Source organism: Moschus berezovskii, chromosome 20 (genome assembly GCF_049115385.1).
Source record: "Moschus berezovskii isolate FMDL1 chromosome 20, NW_MosBer_1.0, whole genome shotgun sequence".
NCBI lineage: Eukaryota > Metazoa > Chordata > Mammalia > Artiodactyla > Moschidae > Moschus > Moschus berezovskii.
Genome location: NC_142479.1, coordinates 32,021,265 through 32,044,400, shown reverse-complemented (window position 1 = coordinate 32,044,400; position 23,136 = coordinate 32,021,265). Strand labels below are relative to the sequence as shown.

Here is a 23,136-nt window from a genome sequence, read left to right as displayed (position 1 = left end):
CCTACCCCTCGCTGGAGAAGGAAATGGCAACCCACTCCAGTATTCTTGCCTGGAGAATCCTATGACAGAGAAGCCTGGCGGGCTACAGTCCAGGGGGTCGCAAGAGTCGGACACGACTGAACGTCATCACCACCTACCCGTCGCAGGTTTCCGCCCGCGGAGAGCCGCTAGTGATTGGTCGAGACCGCGGCGGTGGGCGCGCCCCCTCCGTGCGGGCTTCCGATTGGGGGAGGCCTGCGCGGCCCCGCCCCTCGGCGGCAGGAGCGATCGGACGCAAGCATGGCGGCCGTCGGGGCCGTGGCTGCGGATCTAGGTTCGGAAGCATTCGGGTCGGGGCTGCGGCTCGCGGAGCGCGAGGGAGGAATGCAGGGGTGGGGACTGTGGTGTGCCAGAGGTCTCGCGGACTGCGGGTCGGGGTTCGTCTCAGACAGGATTCTTTCAGACTCGGGCCCGGGAGCCTAGCCCGGGAATCCCTCGGAAGGCGGGCCGAGAGGCTCTGAGGACAGGTTGCCCGGGCTTCTCCGCCTCGGGGGTGGGGCAGGCACCCGAGCCCACTGCTGGCGCCTCAGTGGATCCCTCCGTGCCCCCCCCAGAGGTGGTCCGAGGCAAGCGCGCCGCCCTCTTCTTCGCCACGGTGGTCGTCGTGCTAGGGTTGCCGCTCTGGTGGAAGACCACGGAGACCTACCGGGCCCCGTTGCCTTACTCCCAGATCAGTGGGCTGAATTCCCTGAAGGTAAGACCTCAGGGGTGGAGGACCAAGGGACAGCCCGGGAAGATGGAGAATGAGCTGATGGCCCTGATGCTTCTTCCCGCAGCTGCGGCTAATGGTGCCGGTCACTGTAGTGTTTACCCAAGAGTCAGTGCCATTGGATGACCAGGAAAAGCTGCCTTTCACCGTTGTGCATGAGAGAGAGATCCCTCTGAAGTGTGAGTTCCTGGGGGATCAGGGCTGCCTTTCTGGTCTGAGCTCAGTCCACAGATAGATTGGTTAGGAGGACCATGTGTGTGTGTCTGACTTTTTGCGACCCTATGGACTGAAGCATCCCGAGCTCCTCTGTCTATGGGATTTCCCAGGCAAGAATACTGGAGTGTGTTGCTATTTCCTCCTCCAGGGGAGCTTCCCGACCCAGGGATTGAACTCGCATCCCTTGCATCTCCTGCATTGGCAGGCGGATTCTTTACCGCTGTGCCACCTGGGAGGCCCAGGAGGAGCATGGGTAAAGGTGGTTAAAAACTTATTTTAAAAGCCCTCTCTAAATGAACACTGTGTTTGCTGAGAAAAAAAAAACAACAACTTTAAATTCAGTATTCACTATTAACATGGCAGTTTTTTTCATAAAACAGTTGTGCTACCTGATCAGCAGCAGGTGATGCTCATTAGGGGACAGAGGAGGATGTGGGGTGTAGTGGAGTGAACACAGGATTTGGAATCAATTTGAACTTGTATACAGGCCTTATTCATTTTAACATTAACACTTTACTGTGAGGCACTTTTCTTGTGTGCTTAGTCACTCAGTTGTGTTCAGACTCTGCCACCCCATGGACTGTAGCCCACTAGGCTCCCCTGTCCATGGGGATTCTCCAGGCAAGAATACTGGAGTGGATTGCCATGCCCTCCTCCAGGGGATCTTCCCAACCAAGAGATCAAACCAAGGCCTCCCACATTGCAGGTGAATTCTATACCATCTGAACCACCAGGGAAACACTTTTCCTAGGTATCAGGAATTTAGAGATGAATAAGAAATTGATAATGGTTTCAAGAAATCCATAGGTAGGAGAGAGAGACAGAGAAAGAAATCAATGTAGAAGTATATAAATATATAAGAAACAGAGATTGTACTTAAGAAAGAGACTATAACTGGGAGGAAAAAAAGGTAGAGAAGGTTTTGAGGGCTGTAATTTTTTTTTTTTAAAAAAGACGGCATTTATTTTTTTTAAACAACCTCCACATTATTTATTATTTTTGGCTGTGCTGGGTCTTCATTGCAGTGCTCAGGCTTCTCATTGAGCTGGTTTCTCTTGTTGCGGAGCACAGGCTCATTAGCTGTGGCACACAGGCACAGTTGTTCAGCGACGTGTGGAATCTTCCTGGACCAGGGATCGAACCTGTGTCCCTTGCTTTGGCAGGTGGACTCTTATCCACTGCACCACTAGGGAAGTCCCGAGGGTTGTAATTTTTAAGACAGGTTTTTAAAGGAAGTGTAGGAATTCAGGTTAAATGAGGAGGTGAGAAAGGGCTAACACTAGTTAGTAATAATGATAACTAATATTAATTATTCATTATATGCCAGAAAGGAGGTGAAACACTTTATTTACATGTGTTGCCTCATTTAATCCTAACATTATGACCTCCATTTTTGTTAAGTTTCTCTTTTTTCTTTTATTATATATCAGCTCTTCCTACCCCATCCCAATATATTTCTTTTCATTGATTTGTTGGAGAAACCAGGTCCTTTGTTAGGACATCTCACATTCTGGATTTGGCAGATTTTTTTCCTCCTGGTTTCATTTAACATATTCCTTTATTATCTTTATTTCCTATAAACCTGTAAACTGACAGTTAGATCTAGTGGTTTGTTTAAAATCAGGTTCAGGTTTTTTTTTAACTAAAAATGCTTTTTTCTTTTGGTTGCACTGTGTGGCATGTAGGATCTTAGTTCCCTGGCCAGGGATCAAACCCAGGCCCCCTGTACTGGGAGTGTGGAATCTCAGCCACTGGACCACCAGGGAAGTCCTGACGTGTCCGTTCTCTATGTCTGAGTCTCTATTCCAGCATCTTCTTTTTATCAAGAATGTGTACTGAGTTTAATTCTTTTGAGGCATATATTGAAATGATCATATGTTTTTCCTCCTTATACCTTTTCATTGTATTGAACATTGTAGTAGATTTCCCCTTGGGGAGGGTACTTCAGGTTGAAGGTACACAGGGAGAGGCAAGAGCTGGGCAGGTAGACGAGGTGGAATGCCATGTATTTATGTCATCCATGGTTTCTCAGGTGGCGCTAGTGGTAAAAAACCTGCCTGCCAATGCAGGAAATGCAGGAGACGTGAGTTTGATCCCTACATCAGGAAGATCCTCTGGAGGAGGGCATGGCAACCCACTCCAGTATTCTTGCCTAGAAAATCCCATGGACAGAGGGGCCTGGTGGGCTACAGTCCATGGGGTCAAAAAGAGTCAGACACAACTGAGCACGCACACACAGTCTGCGTAAATCATTAGAACTGGCTGTAACTTCTTGGTCTTTCTCTGCACATCATCATCTTGCTCTCCAGGATGCTGGACAGTATTAGGGCTGGAAAGGTGGGCTGTTCTCATTATGCCTCTTTCTTTTCTCTCAGATAAACTGAAAATCAAATGCCGTTTCCAGAAGGCCTATCGGAGGGCTTTGGATCATGAGGAGGCGGCCCTGTCACTGGGCAGTATACAAGGTACCAGAAGGGGTGATCATTTTTAACGGGAAGCCATCTTTTTCCTTCTGATCTCTCAGTGTGTAGTTTTCATACTTTGTCTTTTTTTTTTTTTGGCTGCATCATGCAGCTTGTGGCTATCTCACTTCCCCGATCAGGGATTGAACCCGGGCCATGGCAATGGGAAAGCCCAGAATCCTGACCACTAGGCCACCAGGGAATTCCCTCCATCCCTTGTCTTAACTCCAGAACCTCTCTGGGAAAGCTGGGAGTGAGAGACCTTGTGTCTCAACGTGGGCCACTGAGGGCCAAACCTGGCCACCGTGTCAGCTGGATGTGAGTGGGAGGTGGAGTGATGGACTAGGCATCCTGGGGGAGCCAGAGGGAGAGGGAATGGTGTTTTCTGCTCCTGGTAAACCACCTGCTCTCGTCTCCAGAGGCAGAAACCATGTTAGCTGAGCCATCGGAGCAAGCGGAGGGCTCCCTGACAGTGTACGTGATCTCTGAACGCAGCTCGCTTCTCCCTCAGGTAAGGTGAGCAGACAGGCTGCGGCCTGGCTGTCTCCCTACAGCTCATCCTCACCTAAGTCTCCTGGTTGCGGGATTGCCCATTCCTTCCATTTGCTGCAGAAAACTCCACAAGTATTTTTTTGAAAAAGAATGCAAATAAGGATTGTTTTCATGGACTCTGGGTCTTTCTAAATCCAAGGCTTGGAGATGGTTAAAGTTCCAATTTAAAGTGGAAAAAAAAGGTCAGTAGGATTAAAGAAGCTGCTTTGAATGGGCTGTGATGATAATATGAGCCACACATTGATCCTTTCAGCAAAAGGCTCAGTGGGAGCTGTAGCAGGTACATTTTGTTTAATTTACTTATTAAAATATTATTTATTTGACAGTGCCGGGTCTTAGTTGCGGCACATGAGATTTTGGATCTTCGTTGTGGTATATGGGGTCTTTAGTTGTGTGTGGCGTGTGAACTTAGTTGCGGCCTGTGGGATCTAGTTCCCTGACTAGGGATTAAACCCAGGCCTTCTGCATTGGGAGCGTAGAGTCTTAGCCACTGGACCTTCAGGGAAGTCCCTTATTTTTAAATTTATAATGAAATGTTAATCATTACAAAAAGATGAAAGAAAATTTTAATGAACATGCATTTCCCACCCCCAGTTTGCAAACTGCAGTACAACCCTGTGTATCCCCATGGTTATACCCCATTCCCTTTCAGCCCAAGGCGACCATAGTTTGTGTGTATCATTCTCTTACTTTTCTTTCAAGTTTTACCACATGTTATATCTCTGTGTGACTTAGCAGCAGCAGCAGCAGCAGCAGCAGCATATCTCTATAAGCACTATGTTTAATTTTACCTGTTTTTGAACTTTATGTAAATGGCATAATAGAGTGCATGTTCTTCTCCAGTTTTCACTTTGCTTGACCTTTATGTTTGAGTCATTCATGATGTCTAGTTGAATCTAATGCGTTCATTTAAAATTCTGCCTTATGTTTCATTGTATAAACATATCACAGTTTATCCATTCTGCCGCTAACAGGCGTTTGGATTGTCTCCAGTTTTATCCTATTACAAATAATGCTGCCATGAAAGTTCTTGTACTTGCCTCTTTGCCATGTGCTGTCTGCTTATATCAACTTGCCAGTGGTTTGTTTCTTCTTGCTCAGTGTGCCATCTCTTAGTTTCTAGCCCACAAAGATATAGCTGTCAACTGGGAAGGAGAAGAGAACTGAAATGAATGAAAACACTCATATATCCCCATAGCTCAGAAAGGCTGAGATAATTAGTTCACTGTGAATCCAGAGAGAGGTATAGACCTGCTGGTCAGTGGCAAACGACCAGATTCTCAAAGACAGGAGCCAGAGTGCTTCTCTGCTTTCTTTCCTGACCCGTGTGGGCCTCCTGTCCCTTGCTTGCCCCTCATAGGACATGATGAGCTACATTGGGCCCAAGAGGATGGCAGTTGTGCGGGGGATAATGCACCGGGAGGCCTTTAACATCATCAGCCGCCGCGTCATCCAGGTAGCCCAGGCCATGTCTTTGACTGAGGACGTTCTTGCTGCAGCCCTGGCTGACCACCTTCCCGAGGACAAGTGGAGCTCTGATAAGAGGCGGCCTCTCAAGTCCAGCTTGGGTAGGATGACCCAGCTTTTGCCAGGCGAAGGAAGAGGGAAATGAATTAGGCGGAGACACTGGGGTGGGAGGGAAATCTACATGCAGATGCTTCACTCCTTACTTCTCTGATTTCATAGAAGTATTTATTTTTAATTGAAGGATAATTGCTTTACAATATTGTGTTGTTTTCTGCCATACGTCAACATGAATCAGCCATAGGTTTTAGTTTCATTTTTCTTTAAAAAACTTTTCTGTTTATTTGGCTGTGTGAAATCTTAGTTGCAGCATGGGGGATCTAGTTCCCTGACCAAGGATTGAACCTAGGCCCCCTGCATTGGGAGCGCAGAGTCTTAGCCACTGGACCACCAGAGAAGTCTTTCATCTTTTTCTTAAAGTACTCAGTGTTCCTCACCCCAGTTTTATCCTCCCTTTGGTTCCATGATGGTAATCAGGCCCCTTCCAGAGAGAAACAAGTGCAGCTTAGCCAGGGATAGAGGCTTGCCTTTGATCCATAGGAACCCCTGGCTTCCCTGACTCCTGTTTCTACAGGCTATGAAATCACCTTCAGTTTACTCAACCCTGACCCCAAGTCCCATGACGTCTACTGGGACATCGAGGGGGCTGTCCGGCGCTATGTGCAGCCCTTCCTGAGTGCCCTCAGTGCGGCAGGCAACTTCTCTGTGGACTCGCAGGTGAGACTAGGAGCAAGTTGAAGAGCCCTTTTCCTGGGTACACCATCCTTTGCCGTCCTACACCATCCTTTCCTACCATACATATTTAGCCTTTACAAGTGTAGTCTATTCTTCCAACTCTTTGAGCTTGCTGGTTGATTAGGAAATTCCTGTGTATGTGTATGGTTCTGGGGTCTACTTTCCCTCCATGGTGTCCAGCTTGGGGAATTTTGTCAGTGCTTGCTAAAAAACTAATTTCCTTATGGCTCCTTCTGGAACTGTATTCAACAGTTTTATTATCCTAAAAATTTATTTAAAAACACACAGGCTGTTTGGGATTGACGTGTACACACTGCTGTATTTAAAATGGATAACCCAACAGGGACCTACTGTATAGCACACTCCGCTCAGCATTGTGTGGCAGCATAGATGGGAAGGGAGTTTGGGAGAGGATGGATACATGTATATGTATGGCTGAGTCCCTTTGCTGTCCACCTGAAACTATCTCAATATTGTTAATTGACTATGCTTCAATATAAAATAGTTAAAAAAAAACTTCCTGAAATATGTTAACACAGTAACAATAAAGAAAAGATGTGAAGAGTGTAGTTTTCTGAATCACACAGTGTCCTTTTTAGGGAAAATGTGGGAGACATTTTTATCGGGTTGTGGTAGTGGGAGTAATTACTTCTGAATAGCTGACTTGATTTGATCTATGGATGCTGAATTATGCTCTTTTTTGTTTAGGCTTTTGGAGAGCCTGGTAAAAAAATGTGTTCAAAGCATGGATTTAGTGTGTTAACTTTATCCTTAGCTTTGTTATTTTTTTTCCCTAGTCCTGTTTTCTCTCAACCTTGATTTTTTTTAAATTAATTTTGTTTTTAATTGAAGGACAATTGCTTTACAGAATTGTGTTGGTTTCTTCCAGACAGCAACATGAGTCAACCATAGGTATACATAAGCCTTGATTTTTGTCGCTCATATTTTCCCTGCCTAATTGTTATCTTTTTGAGGACATACTGGACTATCAGTCAGCAGACAAAATAACATGTTTTTCCTCTTTGTTCTGCAGATCCTTTACTATGCAGTGTTGGGGGTGAACCCCCGCTTTGACTCAGCTTCCTCTAGCTACTACTTGGCCGCACACAGCCTCCCCCATGTGATCAACCCCGTGGAGTCCCGGCTGGGTGAGCTCCTGAGGCTGGGGGTCTCTCTGCCAGGCCGGGGAAGGACCCGCTAGGCTCTGCCTGGGGTGGGAGGTGGGTTGTATATAGTGATGGCTCCCAGGTTGGGTTGGTCCGAGAGTGTTGAGGAGGTGCTGGGCTTTTAGGCTCCTTTCCCATCATAGTCTACTGACGTCTCCACTTCCACACTGTCATAGCCAAAAGCTCTTATTAAGCATTCCCAGCACTTTTTATAAACACATGGATCATCCCTGCAAACCATCCAGGGGAGATACAGCCACACTTTCTTGTAAGAAAGACAACAGTAGCAGTACATGAAGGTGGAATTTGAGTTGATAGTTTTGCTGATTGAGGAACCTTTAAGCTGGGATTCGAGTTTTTCATTTGGGGGCTGGATCCTGGGAAGAGGAGGTGTGACCGAGAACTGTAATAGAAACAAACCAAGGGGAGTAAATCACTAGTTGTGGAATTTCAGGGTTAGGCCAGAGTGTATCAGGGGCTGTGGGAGGGGCAACATGAGAGGCCTTGGTGAATCCTTCCTCCCTTCCTCCCTCCCTTCAAAGTCTGAGGGACTGCTTAACGGCATGACTGTCTACAGAGAGAGAGAAGATTTCAGGCTAGGCCACTATGAGCGTAGAGGCAAAAGAGTTAAGAGTGCATAGCCATTGTGGAAGCTCAGAGAAGTTTATTATGGATGAATTTTGAGAGAGTGACCAAGTTGAGGCTGGCCTGGCAGGCAGGCGCTAGATCACCATTTTAAGATGTCTGAACTTTAACCATGTAAGAGTGGCTGGCTGGAGAAGGATATGAAGCAGGGACTGACCTGAGGTCAGATTTATCCTTGTGCCTAAGAACGGGTTGTAGTAATATGGGTGCAATATGATAGTGGGCCAGAGAGCTGTCTTAGACAGTCGGTGGTGGCAGGGTGTGGTGTGGGGGTCTGTTGGAGGAGGGGTGATTCGGGGGCAGGAATGCACTTTCAGGGACGTGGCACATGTTGGGAGAATGTTGAGGTTCTTTACCACAGACACCCAGGCCTGGCGGATATCTTAGTGATTATCAGTTGGGGAAACTGAGGTACAGAGTGAGTGCCCAGCGGTCAGCAGCTGACCTGGAACTGAGATCTGGATCCAACCTGCTGTGCTGACTCCCCTTCTCCTTGTGCCCCAGGATCCAGCGCCGCTTCCCTTTACCCCGTGCTCAACTTTCTCCTCTACGTTCCGGAGCTCGCCCATTCCCCCCTGTACATTCAGGACAAGGACGGGGCTCCAGTGGCCACCAACGCCTTCCACAGTCCCCGCTGGGGTGGCATTATGGTAAATGGTCACATCATGCAGAGCCCAAACTTCAGGGACAGACTGATGTTCCCTGAGACTGTTCCTTCTGCTATTCCTCCGTGGTCCGGCCTGAGTGGGTCGGGGAGGTGAGGGCGTTGTGAGCTCATACCCCTCCTCGGCCGGCCCCACTGTTTCTTGTTTCCATCAGTGTTGCTATAATCAGCCCCTTTTGCACTTGGCAGTTTGCACTGACTTAGGACTATTCTATGTGTAACTGAGATCGAGGCCGTATCTGTGGGAGTCTTACAAGATTGGGAACTCTGTCTTCCCTGTGAGATTGGGAGTTTCTCATGGGTAGGAACTCTAAAATAGAATACAAATATTTCATTTTCTTTTTTTTTTATAAATATTTCTTTAATGAGATTTGTGAGGGATGGACAGGGAGGCCTGGCGTGCTGTGATTCATGGGGTCGCAAGGAGTCGGACACAACTGAGCGACTGAACTGAACTGAACTGAACGGAGATACAGGGCTTCCCAGGTGGTGCTAGTGGTAAAGAAGCCGCATGCCAGTGCAGGAGATATAAGAGACATGGGTTTGATCCCTGGGTTGGGAAGATCCTCTGGAGAAGGAAATGGCAACTCACTCCAGTATTCCTGCCTGGAAAATCCCATGGACAGAGGAGCCTGGCTGTAGTCCATAGGGTTGCACAGAGTCGGAAACGACTGATAATAGTGGAGATCATGTATATAAAACTCCTAATAGCAGGTATTCCAGAAACATTTAGTTTGTCATTTTTAAAGAGCACAGAGTATGTCTTACTTTTCTCTCGTGGCCCCCAGAGGGTCTGGGGCAGAGCTGTGCATGGTCCTGGCGTGATGTTGAGGCCACCTTGTTGCCCCCTACAGGTATACAATGTGGACCCGAAAACCTACAATGGCTCGCAGCTGCCGGTGAGAGTCGAGGTGGACATGGTGCGGGTTATGGAGGTGTTCCTGGCTCAGTTGCGGTGAGGTCCTGGGGGATCCGCTTGGGGGCGTGGCTACTGAGTCTGACTGTTGTTTCTTGGGCTGACTGGAGTGAACTCTCACCTGGCAGGGATACCTTGGCTGTGCCTGGAGCCCCAAGGAAACCAAGAAAGGTTCCCAAGAATCCCTTCATCCTTCTCCTAAGAAAGACTAGTTGCTGACAAAGACTGTTTTAGGAAAAATAGCCTTATGAATCCGTGGTGGCTCAGTGGTAAAGAATCTGCCTGCCAATATAGGAGACGAGGGTTCAATCCCTGGATTGGGAAGATCCCCTAGAGGAGGAAATGGCAACCCACTGCAGTATTCTTGCTTGGGAAATCCCATGGACATAGGAGCCTGACGGGCTACAGTCCATGGGGTCACAAAAGAGTCGGACACGACTTAGCAACTAAACTTCAACAACAAGAACAAAAAGTGAGGTCATTGATTAAAGCGGAGTTTGGGGCTCTGAACTGCTTAGGGTTGCCTCTCACCCCCTAAGATCCTGAGGTGCTTTCTACAATCCCTGTGGTTCTGGGTGAGATGGAAAGTCTTGATAGTTACTTTAGGATCTCAACCATCTTCTCCCACCTTGTGGACTCTGCTCCTTTGATCTTCTGTGCTGTTCCTACAGGCTGCTCTTTGGGATTGCTCAGCCCCAGCTGCCTCCAAAATGCCTGTTTTTTGGGCCTAAGAGTGAAGGGATAATGACCTGGGAGTTAGACCGGCTGCTATGGGCCCGGTCTGTGGAGAACCTGGCCACAGCCACCACTACTCTCACCTCCCTGGCCCAGCTTCTGGGCAAGATCAGCAATATTGTCATCAAGGACGATGTGGCATCTGAGGTAAGCAGGCAGGGGATGCATTCTGTGGCTTAGGACTGGAGTGGCCAGCAATGGTCAGGGAGTGGTGAAGGCAGAGAGCCATTTGAGGTTCAGGGAGTGTATGGGCATGCCATCCTCAGTGCCCAGGCTTCCTCTAGAGGGCAGTGCCAGCTCCCCAGGAGGAGTGCAGTGTGGGTATGAAGTGTTAAACGAGCACTAAGAAGATAACCCCTGGCCTTTTTATACTGGCTGCCATATATCCCGTGTGAACTTCAAGCAACCTGTCTGGTAGATAGAAGACACAGTGGGGCCCTCTCCCACCCCTCCCTACCAACTGATGCCTCGGACTTTTTGGTAATGCCCTGCCCCTTCCTAGGTGTACAGGGCTGTAGCTGCAGTCCAGAAGGCGGCGGAGGAGTTGTCCTCTGGGCACCTGGCCTCTGCCTTCGCTGCCAGCCAGGAAGCTGTGACATCCTCGGAGCGTGCCTTTTTTGATCCCTCGCTCCTCCACCTCCTCTACTTCCCTGATGACCAGAAGTTTGCCATCTACATTCCGCTCTTCCTGCCCATGGCTGTGCCTATCCTCTTGTCCCTGTTCAAAATCTTCCTGGAGACTCGCAAGTCCTGGAAAAAGCCTGAGAAGACAGACTGAGCGGGGCGGCATCACAGTAGGAAGCCTTCCTTTCCAGCCAGGAGGTGTTAGATTGAGAGGCACATAACGGGGCCTGCCACAAATGATTTGTCTCCAGCCTGCTCTGTTGCCACTCCAGCAGTCAAAGTATAACACTCCAAGAGGGTTTCCTCTTTCCTGTCCTCCCCGTTCTTGTGACTCAGGTCCCTCCCACTCTTCACCTCCTCCCCCCACTCCAACCCCCAAACCTCAGAAGACCCAATCTAGGTCTCCTTACCTGGCCTGAACTTGAAGGCCCTTTACTGTCTCCCTCTGCAGCAGGGGCAGCTTGTCTTTCTGCCCTGTTCCTCACAGTCCTCTTGCACTGAGGGGGAGCATTAGGGAAAAGCCCTGGGTTGGGTTTTAGGGCCCTTCCCTCCTGCTTCTCTCTGATCCGTCAGAGAGAGCCCTAGCACTGCTCTTCTGGAAGGGGACAGACCCCTGTCATCTCTAGGGCCTTCTCCCTTCCTCCTGGGTGGCTACACTTGGTGGGTGCAGCCTGATGCTGTGTGTGGCCGAGGTTCCCTTCCTTATCCCTTTATAGAGGCAATGTGGTACAGTGGGGAGAGTTCTGGACTTGGGATCCAACATGTCTGAATTCAATCCATGCACTTATTATCCCCTGCACTTATTATCAGGGGAGCTGTGAATAAGCTACTTAATCCTCTCTGAGCCTCAGTTTTTCTTTTGTTAAAATAGCACTAATGACACCTCCCTTACAGGGTGGTTGTGAGGATTAAATGTGATGAGCTTGTGAAAGTGTCTGGCATATTCTAGGCTCTCAATAAACATTGGTTGAATATGAACTGGAATGAATCGAAGTGTGATCATACCTTTCATTCTTCATTCATGTGTAAGTCACGGTTTCCTCCTGTTTGTCTTCCTGGGCTCACTGGTCCATTTTACTTTCACCTGGCCAGGTGCCCTTCCTGCCTTCCTGTGGTGGAGAGCCCTGTGGTGGCTAGACATGGTAGGCTGTTGTCCCTCAGAATTTCATGGGTTATCTAGCAGGGGGTCTAGGAGAGAAGTAGCAGTGTAAGCTCTCAGATACTAACATACATAAATTCTAAAAAAGAATATACAGTTGGCCCTTGAACAACGTAGTGGGTGAGATGCCTACCCTCTGTGCATTCAAAGATCAGACGATAATTTATATTTGGCCCTGTTTTATCAGCAGTTCCATACCCACGTATTCAGCCAACCTCCCATTGTGTAATACTGCAGTATTTTCTATTGAAAAAAAATCCACAGATAGGTGGACCCACTCACTGCCAACCCCTGTTGTTCAAGGGTCAACTGTGTTGAGTGCAGGCTGCAGTGGGCACTGTACTAAGTGCTAGGTATTCTAGAGAACAAAGACGGGATCTCCAGTTTCACTGAACTGGCCTTGTAGGAGGACTGGTCAATGAGCAAATGAAACGAATTTCAGATAATGCATTAGAGAAAATGGGCTGATCAGATAGTGACGGAGTGTCTGAGAGGGCCTCTGAGCAGATGACATTTGAGCTGAGACCGGAAGAACTCGAGGAGGCCATCTGGGGGAAAAGCATCCCAGGCCCTGAGACGGGAACTCACGTGCGGGGCAGAGGGAAGGGCGGAGTGGCTGGAAGCCAGTGAATAAGAAGGAGTAGGTAGCAGGACCCCTGAAAACTCCTACCGGAAAAATGAACACAACGTCCCGGGCGGGCCCCCTCCTTGCCCAGGGTCAGTGGCCCAGGTGGGCGGGCGGTGGGCGGGGCCAGCGCCGGGCCCATCCCGGGGGCGGGGCGGTACCTGGGGCCCCGGTCCGGCCGGGGGCGGGGCTGCGGACGCTCCCCCTTCTATCGGCTCCAGCCGGCGCAGGCAGCCGCGGCGGCAGCAGGCGAGCCGCGGCCGTGCGAGGCCATGAAGGTGAAGAAGGGCGGCGGCGGCGGGGCCGGGACTGGAGCGGAGCACGCTCCAGGGGCCTCGGGCCCGAACGTGGAGCCCAAGCCGGAGCTGCAGGCGGAATCCGAATCCGGGTCCGAGTCGGAGACGGAGGCAGGCCCGGGGCCCAGGCCGGGGCCGCTGCAGAGGAAGCAGCCGATCGGGCCGGAGGACGTGTTGGGGCTGCAGCGGATCACGGGCGGTGAGCACCCGCGAGGCAGCGCCGCCAGCGGGCGGGAGTGAGAGAGCACGAGAGGGGGCCCTCGGGGCGCATGGAGCCCGGGCCCCCGCCCCCTTTCCCGCCCTCCCCCCGCCTCCCCTCCCCCACCCGGGTCCCCCTCGCTTGTGTCCTCTACCTTCTGCCTCCAAGCCTGAGATCTCTCTCCGCTCCCCTCTTATTCCTTTAGAGATTCGTTTCCACCCCTTTCCTTCCTTTTTGAGGAGTCCATCCCCCTTTCCCATGGTGGAGGTGGGGCAGCAGCTGCAACTGTGACCCCCTCCCCACAGAGTCTTCAGAGTCCTTTGAAGATCTTCTCTGCAATAATGAGGAGGGGAGCTGAATGCAGTCAGCCCCTGGCCTCCTTCACCCTAGAGGCTAGGTGTGGTATCAAAACCCTTAGGTCTTCTTCACACTGGACACCCCCAGGAAGTCTGGGGCCATCGCTATCCCCAGGAAAGGACCTGAAGAGGAAGCTTCAGTGGTTTGACTCTGGGCTTCTCAAGGAAGTGGGTTAATACCCCCTTTAGCCTGAACTAGGGCCTGTCCTCTTCTGGGAGGCCAAGCCACCACTGTGGTTGAGTTTCTGAGCTGGATTGCCAAACTGAAGTTCCAACTTTGCCGTCCTGTTGGCTGTGTGACCTTGGGCTAATAGCTTCACCTCTCGGAGCATATTCATCTGTAAAATGGGATTAATGACCCTACCTTTAGAGAGCTGTTGTGAAAATAAATCCTGATTCTGCACTGTGCCTGGCAGGCCGTGCATGCTCTGTAAATAGGGCTCTTTTGTCAATACTGAGGGCCCACAGGCCTGCTCATGGCTGCTGCCTAGAGGCAGACAACTGGGCATTCAGGGCAGGGGAGGGGGTCACTGTAGGCAGGGAACAAGGGAGGGAAGTCTCATGGCAGAGGCCGTGGCTGAGCCTCAAAGAACAGAAGGCGCTTGGAGAGGCAGTGGCCTTCTATCTTGGCCTCATTGGTTAGTAACCCTGCCCTGGCTCCCTCTGTGAGGTCAACTTTTGGAGTCCCCCTTTGGGGGTAGGGAGCAGTTGCTGGACTGGACCTGAGCTCTGGCGCTGCAGGAGCAGACGAGTCCAGGGCTTCCAAACAGCTGTGGAGGGGACTGTGATGGCAGATCTAGACCTGTGCATATAGGTCCCCAGGGGACCAGCATCTCCCTCCTCTCTTAGCCAGGCAGCAGCCATTCTTGGCTGGGCCCCCGGAGCACTGAACTGCCTTACCCAAGCAGGCAGTGGTAGAGGGAGGGCCCCTGGACCAGTCTGATGGTGGTGCCAGTTGGGCTATAATTGGCAACAGCAGCGTTTAGGATTCAGGTTAGCTCTGGGGCAGAACTTCCTTATAGGATGTCTAACTTGTCCCAGTCCTAGGTAAATTTTGAGGTGATTTTGCAGCCAGAGGGGCTTCTAACCCATATACAACTGTGTGTCTGAATTTGGAGGAAATTCATAGCCCTTAGAGATTCAGCATCTGTGGGTGATTAGAGGAAGAGTCTTCACCGGATCCCTCTCCTTTGTGGAAGCTGAAAACAGGGCTCCAGGACTCTCCCCACTGGCACTCCTGCCTGGTCTCCTCTGACCCTAATCGCACAGGTCTGAGTTTGTTCTTCCTGGATTACCCAGCCCTGAATCCAGCTTAGGAAGCTATTTGTGGCTGAGCCTTCAGCCACTCTGCCCCTTTTCGGGCCTGAGTCCCAGGCTTCATCCTTCTCCGGCCGGGGGAGGGAGTGGAGGTGGTGTCCTGAGCCATGGGCATCTTCCATTCCTCACTTCCTCTAAGGACAAAGGGATTGATAGGTTGAGTTTGCAGTAGAAGAGACAGAGGTCACACTGCAAGTTGTTCTCCTATGAGAGGAGAGGCCCCAGAAGTTAGGGGAAGGAGGAGGCCTCTATGGGGAGCTGGGAGCTGGGCGACTAGGATGCTGTTCCGAGTTCTGCTACTTCCTCTCCTCTGCCCTGTACTTTCCTCCTACGTCTTTGGATTAGTGTTTACTTTCTGTGAAAATAAGTTGTGTACAGGGTGAGGCAGGACCTGCCTACTTCCATTCCTCCTCTCCCCACTGTGGGCTGTGATGGTCAGGCCAGGGCTCCAGCCCCACCATAAGCCCTGTGTAGTCCCTGCTGGACCCCAAGTGCCAAGTGGCCACCAGGAGGGCTTCCTGGAGGGGGCTGCCCCAGGCTTGGGAAGAGAGAATGACTTTACATTCACTTCCTCTTCCTGCCCCAGAGGAATCAGTGGTGGCCTAGGGGCCTAGCGGGTGATTTCCGGGCCTCTGCAGGGAGGATGTGATGCTGTGCAGGCACCAGAGCCCCCACTGCACCTCTCTGTTTCTTCCTATTTGCTGCTGGGGCCTCCTCCCTGAGTGCTTGCAGTTGCTGCTGCAAGAGTGGTGAGGGTTGGATCAGGCCCTGCTATTTCTGAGCTTCCTCAAGCAGGGCCCACCAGTTCCTCTTCTGGGCTCAAGGATTCCCCTTACCCCAGGCACAGCCCTGCTACACCTGCCACACCCTCTTACTGGCCTTGCCTCTCTCTCTGGGGGTGGCTCACAGTCAAGGGTGGATGGATGACCTTTAAGGGGGGGGTTCCCTCTGTTAAGACCTCCTCTGCTAAGACCTCCTCTTGTTTGAAGATCAATGGGGGATGAGAGCAAAGGTAGCTCCCTTCCCCTCTCCACACCCCCCTCCCCCCCCACCGAATATTCCAGGCTCTGGGCTTGAGTCAGCAGAGCTTTGACTAAGCTGCTTAAGGGAGCTGGGTTTGTATAAGCCTCTTATGGGGAGAGAAGGGGCCTGGGGGGTGAGGAAGAACAGGGAAGGGGTTGTTTGCCTCAGCACTACCTAGGTCAGATAAAGTCCTTGCTTGACACACTTAGATGTGTTACTGGGGGCGGCTGTGGGGCAGAGTAGGGGCAGGGGTATCCTCTCTGGAAATACAGCTGTGTCACCCCTATTAGAGTGAGGTTCCTAAAAGAAGGGCTCTATCTTCCCTCTCAGGGTGGTGGGGGGCGGGGCTTCCCACCCGATTCTAGACTCATTTGGTTAAAAGTCACCGAGCCACTCCTGACACAGTAGAGGCTGGAAGAAAGGGCCCTCCACTCCTGGGTGGGAGGGCAAGTGTGGGGGAGGTGGCCTTGTCCTCCATCCTGCCCCTCCCTGACCCGGCAGCTACCAGGAGAGAACCATTTGTCCGCCATTAGATCCCAAGAGCAGAGCTGTGTCTCCCCCACACTCTGTGGGGGCTTCCTCAGGTTAGAGGCTCAGTTCTCCCTTTCTGCAAAGCAGTCACCCTAGGGATCAGAGGAAGTGGTAGCTAGTCCAGGGTAGCTAGGTCCCTTCCTCGCTCAGCCGCCTGTTTCCCCTAGACTACCTGTGCTCCCCTGAGGAGAATATCTACAAGATTGACTTCGTCAGGTTCAAGATTCGGGACATGGACTCAGGCACTGTCCTCTTTGAAATCAAGAAACCCCCAGCTTCAGGTGAGTGCATTGGGTACGCCATCATCCACAGAGGAAGTGGGCCGCCCAGGGACTCCGGAGGCCACTGAGGAGTCAGGACAGAGCTGGGATTGGCACCCAGGTCTCCCCAGGAGTCACCAAGCAGCAGGGCCCTCTGCCTGGGGCTGGGCTGCTTCTTTACCTTCCCCTGGGCCCCTGGGGTTGGATGTCTCCAGAGGACAATCCTGCCTCTTCAGTCCCTACCAGCCTGCCCCGTGCAGGCCCCCTTGGGAACTGCAGTCCCAGAGGCCCCAGGTCTTTTTATCTCTTGGGGCTCTGGGACTCTCAGTTGAAACTGGTGACCTGCTGACCAATTTAGAAGCAATTGGAAGCATTTGGCCAATCATCTGAACCCTCAATATGCACCAGGATCTCCTGAGCAGTTTTGAAAGAAATTCAGACAGATGAGGTCCCTGGGGTAAAACTCCGGGTGGGCATGGGCCCCACCTGAAGCCCACTGAGCCCCAGCTGGGGTGCATTACAGAGCGGCTGCCCATCAACCTGCGGGACCTGGACCCTAATGCTGGGCGCTTTGTCCGCTACCAGTTCACGCCTGCCTTCCTCCGCCTGAGGCAGGTGGGAGCCACGTGAGTTGCTGGGCCGGGCTGAGGGGTAGGGGTGGGGGTGGGAAGGAACCCTTCCTGAGTTCTCGCTGAGCCCCTCCTGGGGCCCAGCTCAGCGCCGCCCCCTTCTCTGCGCAGGGTGGAGTTCACAGTGGGAGAGAAGCCTGTCAACAACTTCCGCATGATTGAGAGGCACTACTTCCGCAACCAGCTGCTCAAAAGCTTCGACTTCCACTTTGGCTTCTGCATCCCCAGCAGCAAGAACACCTGCGAGCACATCTACGACTTCCCCGCTCTCTCCGAGGAGCTGAGTGCGTTGGGGGGCGGGGGACTCAGAGGGACCAGGTTGGAGGGAATGTGGGTCTGAGCCCCTCCCTTCCCTTTCCAGCTCTCTTGTGTCTAGCCACCATTCCTGAGCCACCTATAGGGAAACTGAGACCCAAAGAGGCTGGGGGAACTCTTTGTTCAGCTTGTCCCCGTCCCCGAGTCCTGAAGCCCCTGCCGTGACCTGGCTCAGGCTCCTGACCTTTGCCCCAACTGGCTGGGCCTCTCTTGCAGTCAACGAGATGATCCGTCACCCGTATGAGACACAGTCCGACAGCTTCTACTTCGTGGATGACCGGCTGGTGATGCACAACAAAGCCGACTATTCCTACAGCGGGACGCCCTGACTCCCCAAGCCACGCCCACCTTGGGAGGGTCCTGGGCCCACAGCCGTGACCACCCAACACTCGCCTCTCAACCCCGGGTCTTCTGTCCGAGGAGTGTTGCAGAAGCCCTGAGCCCTGAGTCAGTGTTGGGAGGGAGGGTGCATGAGGTCCCCGAGTCCAAGCCTGTGCAGCCCATGGCGCCTGGCACATGGGGTGGGGTGGTAGCGGGGCTGTTCACCTGCACATTCCAGGAAGACCTCCTGTTGGAGGAGTAGCCAGGACTTCTGGACAACCTAGTTGGCCCTAACCTCTTGGGCCCAAGTTGCAGAATAGAGATCCCCTATCCAGGCTTTTCCCCTGCCCACCACCAACAGGCCATTTAGAGTTGTAAATTCACAGATGAAGTTCCATGCAGGGTCTGGGTCCTGACCCCAGCCCCGGTCTCTACCATCCGGGGCTGAGATCTTGCCTGAAGTGTGGGAAGGACCTGCCCAGATCACAGCCTGTGGTAGGGGCTGGACCAACTGTATATAGTTTGCTTAATAAACTCTCCTTTTCTGTTCTCTGGTTGTGGGCCGGCATGTGTGTGTGGTGGTGGCTGGCAGGGGGCAGTAATGTGGTTTCAGGGTATGCATTGCAGCTGGAAAGGGCTTTTCCTTTGATAAGGATGGTGACCTGAGCGCTCAGAGGGGAAACTTTGGCCCAAAGTTGTAGCTAACCTTGAAGAACAGAGGCTAGGATAGGGGCCTGCGACTCGGGTGGGAGGGAAGGTGTTGAGAAGGTGGGCTTGCCCTCTACCCCACCTTCTCTGAACCCGTAGGCTCCTAGGACTGTTAGGTTGTCCTTTTAGCCCTCATCAGAGAGAAGGCTAAGGCCTGACATCCTCTTGCCTTCAGTTGCCTTGAGGAGGACCCCAGGCTTGGCTGCCCTGCATATAACACTGCCCCCAGCCTGACCCCAGACACAGAGGATGTCTTCATTTTCTTAATGAAGGAAATTCAGAAACAGGTAGATGGAGAGTTTATGTCAGGGTTTACAGCCTACTGTTCCAGGCACTAATTTGGATACACTTGGTGCTATTTCTCTCTCTAGCCTGAATAGTTAATCTATAGTTAATCTAAGCCTGCAAGGCCTGGAAGTGCTGGAATTCACCTGGGTTCTGTGGAGCCCTTGTGGGAGGGCCAAGATCTGGGCTGAACTCTGGGATTCTAAAATGAGTGAGACATTGGGATTTCCCTGGTGGTCCAGTGGCTAAAATTCTGCTTCTAATTCAGGGGCCCCAGGTTTGATCCCTGGTCAGGGAAATAGATTCCACATGCCTTAATTAAGACCTGGTGCAGCCAGAGACACAGGGAACAAATACCTGTTCTAGAATAAGATGATCTGGGCACACAGGGGAGCAAGAGTCATCCTGCTTGGAAGGTTCTAGCGAGGATTCGTGGATGAATCCTACCCACCCCAACATTCGGGCCACAAACCAGGAACTCAGTCTCAACTCCTGTCCCTAGCTCCATCCAATCACTGGAGATTTCACTTCTTAAAAGTCTCAACTTCATCTGCTTCCCTGCAGTTCTTTACCTATCACTCGAATGCCTACAATATCCTCCTCAGCACCCCTCTGCCTCTACTGTGGAAGTACTGGGGAGCACCCTGACATGACCGCTTAATAGCTGTGCAATGTTGGCAGGGCAAGTTAACCTCTGCGCCAGCATTTCCTGAAAAATGGGCGTTAATCCTCAGAATTGATTGTGGACAGTCTAACACATGTAAGGCATTCAGGCTTGGGCCTAGCATTCAATATACACTGGCTATTAGCTTCGCTCTTTCCAATCCACCCTTTACTCAGCTGCCAGAAATAATCTGACCAGGTCACTCCTGCTTAATCGATTGCCTCAGTGGCCCACCATCATCTTCAGAAGAATTGCCAACACCTGAACCGCAAGGCTCCACACATCTTTCACACTGTAAATATTCACTTTCCTGAAAGCAACTGGTAAATCGTGCCTCCAAACACTTGCTTTACACCATTCCCTTTGCTTCCGTGCTCTCTCCCCATCTCTTCCTGTCGAAGTCGTTCTGAGTTTTTAAGCTGGCTGGATGATTTATGATGCTGGCTGGATTATGAGGTGGTTACCGGGCTCTACTGGTGTTAAGTGAGCTGGGGGCAGGAAAGCCAAATGGTCTCCAATGAATGGGACACTCAATAAGAACACCCCACCCCTCACAATGGAGGGTCGCCAAGTGAGAGTGCAGGGAGCGTGCTAAATCGAATTGGGTGGATGTTCTGGATTGGTCCTGCTGTACTTACACCTTCAGACAGGTAGGGCGGTCCCTGTTTTGAGGTCCTCATCCCTGGGGCATGTATCAAAGAGACTCTCCTCTGGTGAGGCCGGGCAAAGGCCTGGCTGGGAGAAGCCTTGGACCCCTGCTTCCTTTTAAGTCTTCACGCCTCTGGCAATGGTCCTGCTGCTAATGGTGCACCTCAGTACGTTTGGTTCCTGGCACTTTTCCTGGGAACCAAGAGAATCCCTGGGCTGTAGAAGGAGGAAGAAACAGGGTCGGGCGGGGCTTGTTCTGGCCCTGGTGCTGATGAGCTGTCCTTGAAGGCTGAGCTGAACCTTGCAAGAGCTGTACCTCACATTCTCTTTGAAGTCAGCCAGATATTTTTTGCTTTGACTCCTTAGGGGTGTCATGAGGACTCTACCATTGGGTTGCGCAGGAAAGCCCAGATACTGCAGGGGGACCCACCACTCATGCTGGAACTGGAGCTAGGGGTTCACGTGGGAACTACCAAACCTACTGTAAACTATTGAGATGCTTCCCTTCCAGTCGGTGAATTGCTGTCCCCAGCCCCCAGTGCCTTCCTCCCTAGCCTGGCCCCTCGCCTGGGAGCCACCCTCCACTTTCCCACCACCTGGCAACTAAAGTAAGGGTGCTTTAATTTTCTGGGGGCTGGGGACACACCACACAGCTTGTGGAATCTTAGTTCTAGACCAGGAATTGAATCAGTGCCCCCTGCACTAGAAGTGTGGAGTCCTGACCACTGGACCATCAGGGAAGTCCCAAAGGGTGCTTTACTTTTTTGTGTGTCATGGACCCATTTGTTGTCTCTGCTGAAGCCTGTGGACCATAAGGTTTTTATGTACATAGAGTATATTGTAACCCTATATATTTTACATGTTAAAACTATATATCGATATCTATATATATTCTGTGATGCCTGTATTATATTATGAAAACATCTGTGATTTCTAGTGTGATTTCTCTACCTAATGACAAATTCACAAATTCTGTGAAAAGTTATTGTGATTTGTTGCTGACATTCTTAATCGAGGGAAATGCTAAATTCAAGGTAGAGATGAGTGAAAATGAAAGTGAAATTTATTTATCCAAGTTCATGGACTCATGAATTCTAACGGGTTTGAGAACCCTCAGGTTTACAGCCCCTAAACCTGAGAAGTTAAAAGGGTTGCTGCTGCTGCTGCTGCTAAGGTGCTGCAGTCGTGTCCGACTCTGTGCGACCCCATAGACGGCAGCCCATCCGGCTCCCCTGTCCCTGGGATTCTCCAGGCAAGAATACTGGAGTGGGTTGCCATTTCCTTCTCCAATGCATGAAAGTGAAAAGTCAAAGTGAAGTCACTCAGTCATGTCTGACTCTCAGCGACCCCATGGACTGCAGCCTACCAGACTCCTCCATCCATGGGATTTTCCAGGCAAGAGTACTGGAGAATTTCCCACAAATAGAGAACAGACCCTGGATCCATTCAAACTATTCCTCTCTGAACGGTGGGTGAACACGTGATGAGTGGCCAGCAGGGGGCAGCATAGGAGCAGAAGTGTGGGGCTCAGTTCCAAGAGCCGCTGCCACTCAATTGTTTTTTGTTTTGTTTTTCCGCCCAGTTTTTAGTCCAAGGGCCAGTCTGGTTACAAACAAAGAAACATGAGACCCCAAGGCGTATCTACTTCTCACCTGTCTTACTTGCACAGGGGCACGCTCACTTACGTGTGTGCCGAATGGGCCCATAGGATTGAGCTTGGACTGACGGCCTCCAGCTGCCTGGGCTGTAGGTGTAGAGGAGGTCGTCTGAGCCCCCAAGGTCTGAGGTTCTGAAGCAAGCAAGTAGGTCCCAGTAAAGTTCTCCCATGAAACACTTACCCTGCTCTTGGGGGCTTAGGAATCAAGACACAGGCCTGGGGTTGCCCAGAGCTGGGGGCTTGACAGAGAGCCTTCACCACTTCCTATACCACAGGACTGGGCTGGGTCAGGGTGGAGGGGGGGTTCTTCCTCTTGGGGGCACTGGCTGGCTGTGCCTTCACCCCACCTCACCCCTGCATCCCTCTAGCTCTGGCCCCAGCCTTAGAGCCTCTGGGAGGAAGTGTGCTGATGGAGGGTAGGGTTCTATTATGGGATCCTCTGCAATAATGTCCTCTGGCCAAGGTAGGTAGCATTGGCTGGCCCCCAGGCCCTGGCCCCTGGGAAAACTTTCTAAGCAGAAGGCCCACCCATGGCTGCTCTGAGATCGAGATCCAAGGTCCATGGATAAGCTTTTGGGTCCCACACTTGTCCCATCCCCATTCAGGCCAAATGTGGGGCTGCCTCCCAGGCTGCTGTTTGGTGACAGCATCCTGCCTGGTGGTGGGACTGAGTGGGCCCCTGACTCTCCAGAGACCACCCTCCAGGGCCAGCAAGACACACAGCACCAGGCTATGTTTTGTTCATGTCACCTGTGGAACCCAGAGCCCAGCCAGGGAAAGATGGGGGCAGAAAGGCACTGTCCGGATAGGGAAGTGACCCCTTCTTAGTGTGAGGAGATGGAGGCTGAGAGGAGGAAGGGACAGATCTCAGTAGGTAGGGATGTAGGGGAGGGTACCTACTCCCTCCCTCCCTCTGGACAGGGCAGCCGCTGCCTCCAATCCTTCAGGAAGTTCTCCTGGGAAGAGATGCCCACTCTCCCCACCTCATCCCCTTGCCCTCCCCTTCCTGTTCAGAAGTCCTCTGAGATGCCTCATTCTTCAAATTGAAACTTCCCAGTTCTGGGTGAGGGTTGGGATAAGATTACAGGCCCAGGGAATCTACCATGTGTCCTGACCTTTTTGCCCCAGGGAGGGGAGGTCCAGAAAGGAAGGCTTG

General features: G+C 51.6%; 2 protein-coding genes and 1 long non-coding RNA gene across 4 annotated transcripts; 2 read left to right on the top strand and 1 right to left on the bottom strand.

Moving 5' to 3' along the window:
- Positions 1–225: 225 nt before the first annotated feature.
- Positions 226–11,971, top strand: PIGS (phosphatidylinositol glycan anchor biosynthesis class S). Its single transcript, XM_055401899.2, has 12 exons — positions 226–313; positions 594–733; positions 816–927; positions 3,340–3,429; positions 3,846–3,937; positions 5,339–5,546; positions 6,077–6,219; positions 7,271–7,385; positions 8,553–8,698; positions 9,567–9,667; positions 10,300–10,510; positions 10,866–11,971. Exons 1-12 carry the CDS (start codon positions 280–282, stop codon positions 11,139–11,141), a joined length of 1,668 nt encoding a protein of 555 aa, XP_055257874.2. The 5' UTR covers positions 226–279; the 3' UTR covers positions 11,142–11,971.
- Positions 4,987–13,071, bottom strand: LOC148774671 (uncharacterized). 2 transcript variants are annotated; one of them, XR_016035471.1, is made up of 3 exons: positions 12,933–13,071; positions 11,993–12,175; positions 4,987–5,123 (listed from the first exon to the last, which is right to left on the bottom strand). It is a non-coding gene; the product is annotated as an uncharacterized LOC148774671 (long non-coding RNA). The 2 variants fall into 2 exon arrangements; XR_016035470.1 differs by lacking the exon at positions 4,987–5,123 and adding an exon at positions 7,565–7,806.
- Positions 13,044–18,568, top strand: UNC119 (unc-119 lipid binding chaperone). The gene is made up of 5 exons (XM_055401911.2): positions 13,044–13,266; positions 16,661–16,774; positions 17,277–17,379; positions 17,494–17,666; positions 17,914–18,568. Exons 1-5 carry the CDS (start codon positions 13,044–13,046, stop codon positions 18,024–18,026), a joined length of 726 nt encoding a protein of 241 aa, XP_055257886.1. The 3' UTR covers positions 18,027–18,568.
- The last annotated feature ends 4,568 nt before the right edge of the window (positions 18,569–23,136 follow it).

What these genes read in the sequence shown, in the direction of transcription:
- UNC119 (XM_055401911.2), top strand. Translation starts at nt 13,044, where the DNA reads ATGAAGGTGAAGAAGGGCGGCGGCGGCGGGGCCGGGACTGGAGCGGAG. An exon ending in GCTGCAGCGGATCACGGGCG is followed by an intron (nt 13,267 to 16,660) that starts GTGAGCACCCGC and finishes TGTTTCCCCTAG; the next exon opens with ACTACCTGTGCTCCCCTGAG. An exon ending in CGCTCTCTCCGAGGAGCTGA is followed by an intron (nt 17,667 to 17,913) that starts GTGCGTTGGGGG and finishes CCTCTCTTGCAG; the next exon opens with TCAACGAGATGATCCGTCAC.
- PIGS (XM_055401899.2), top strand. Translation starts at nt 280, where the DNA reads ATGGCGGCCGTCGGGGCCGTGGCTGCGGATCTAG. An exon ending in GCCTCTCAAGTCCAGCTTGG is followed by an intron (nt 5,547 to 6,076) that starts GTAGGATGACCC and finishes CTGTTTCTACAG; the next exon opens with GCTATGAAATCACCTTCAGT. An exon ending in GTGTTCCTGGCTCAGTTGCG is followed by an intron (nt 9,668 to 10,299) that starts GTGAGGTCCTGG and finishes CTGTTCCTACAG; the next exon opens with GCTGCTCTTTGGGATTGCTC.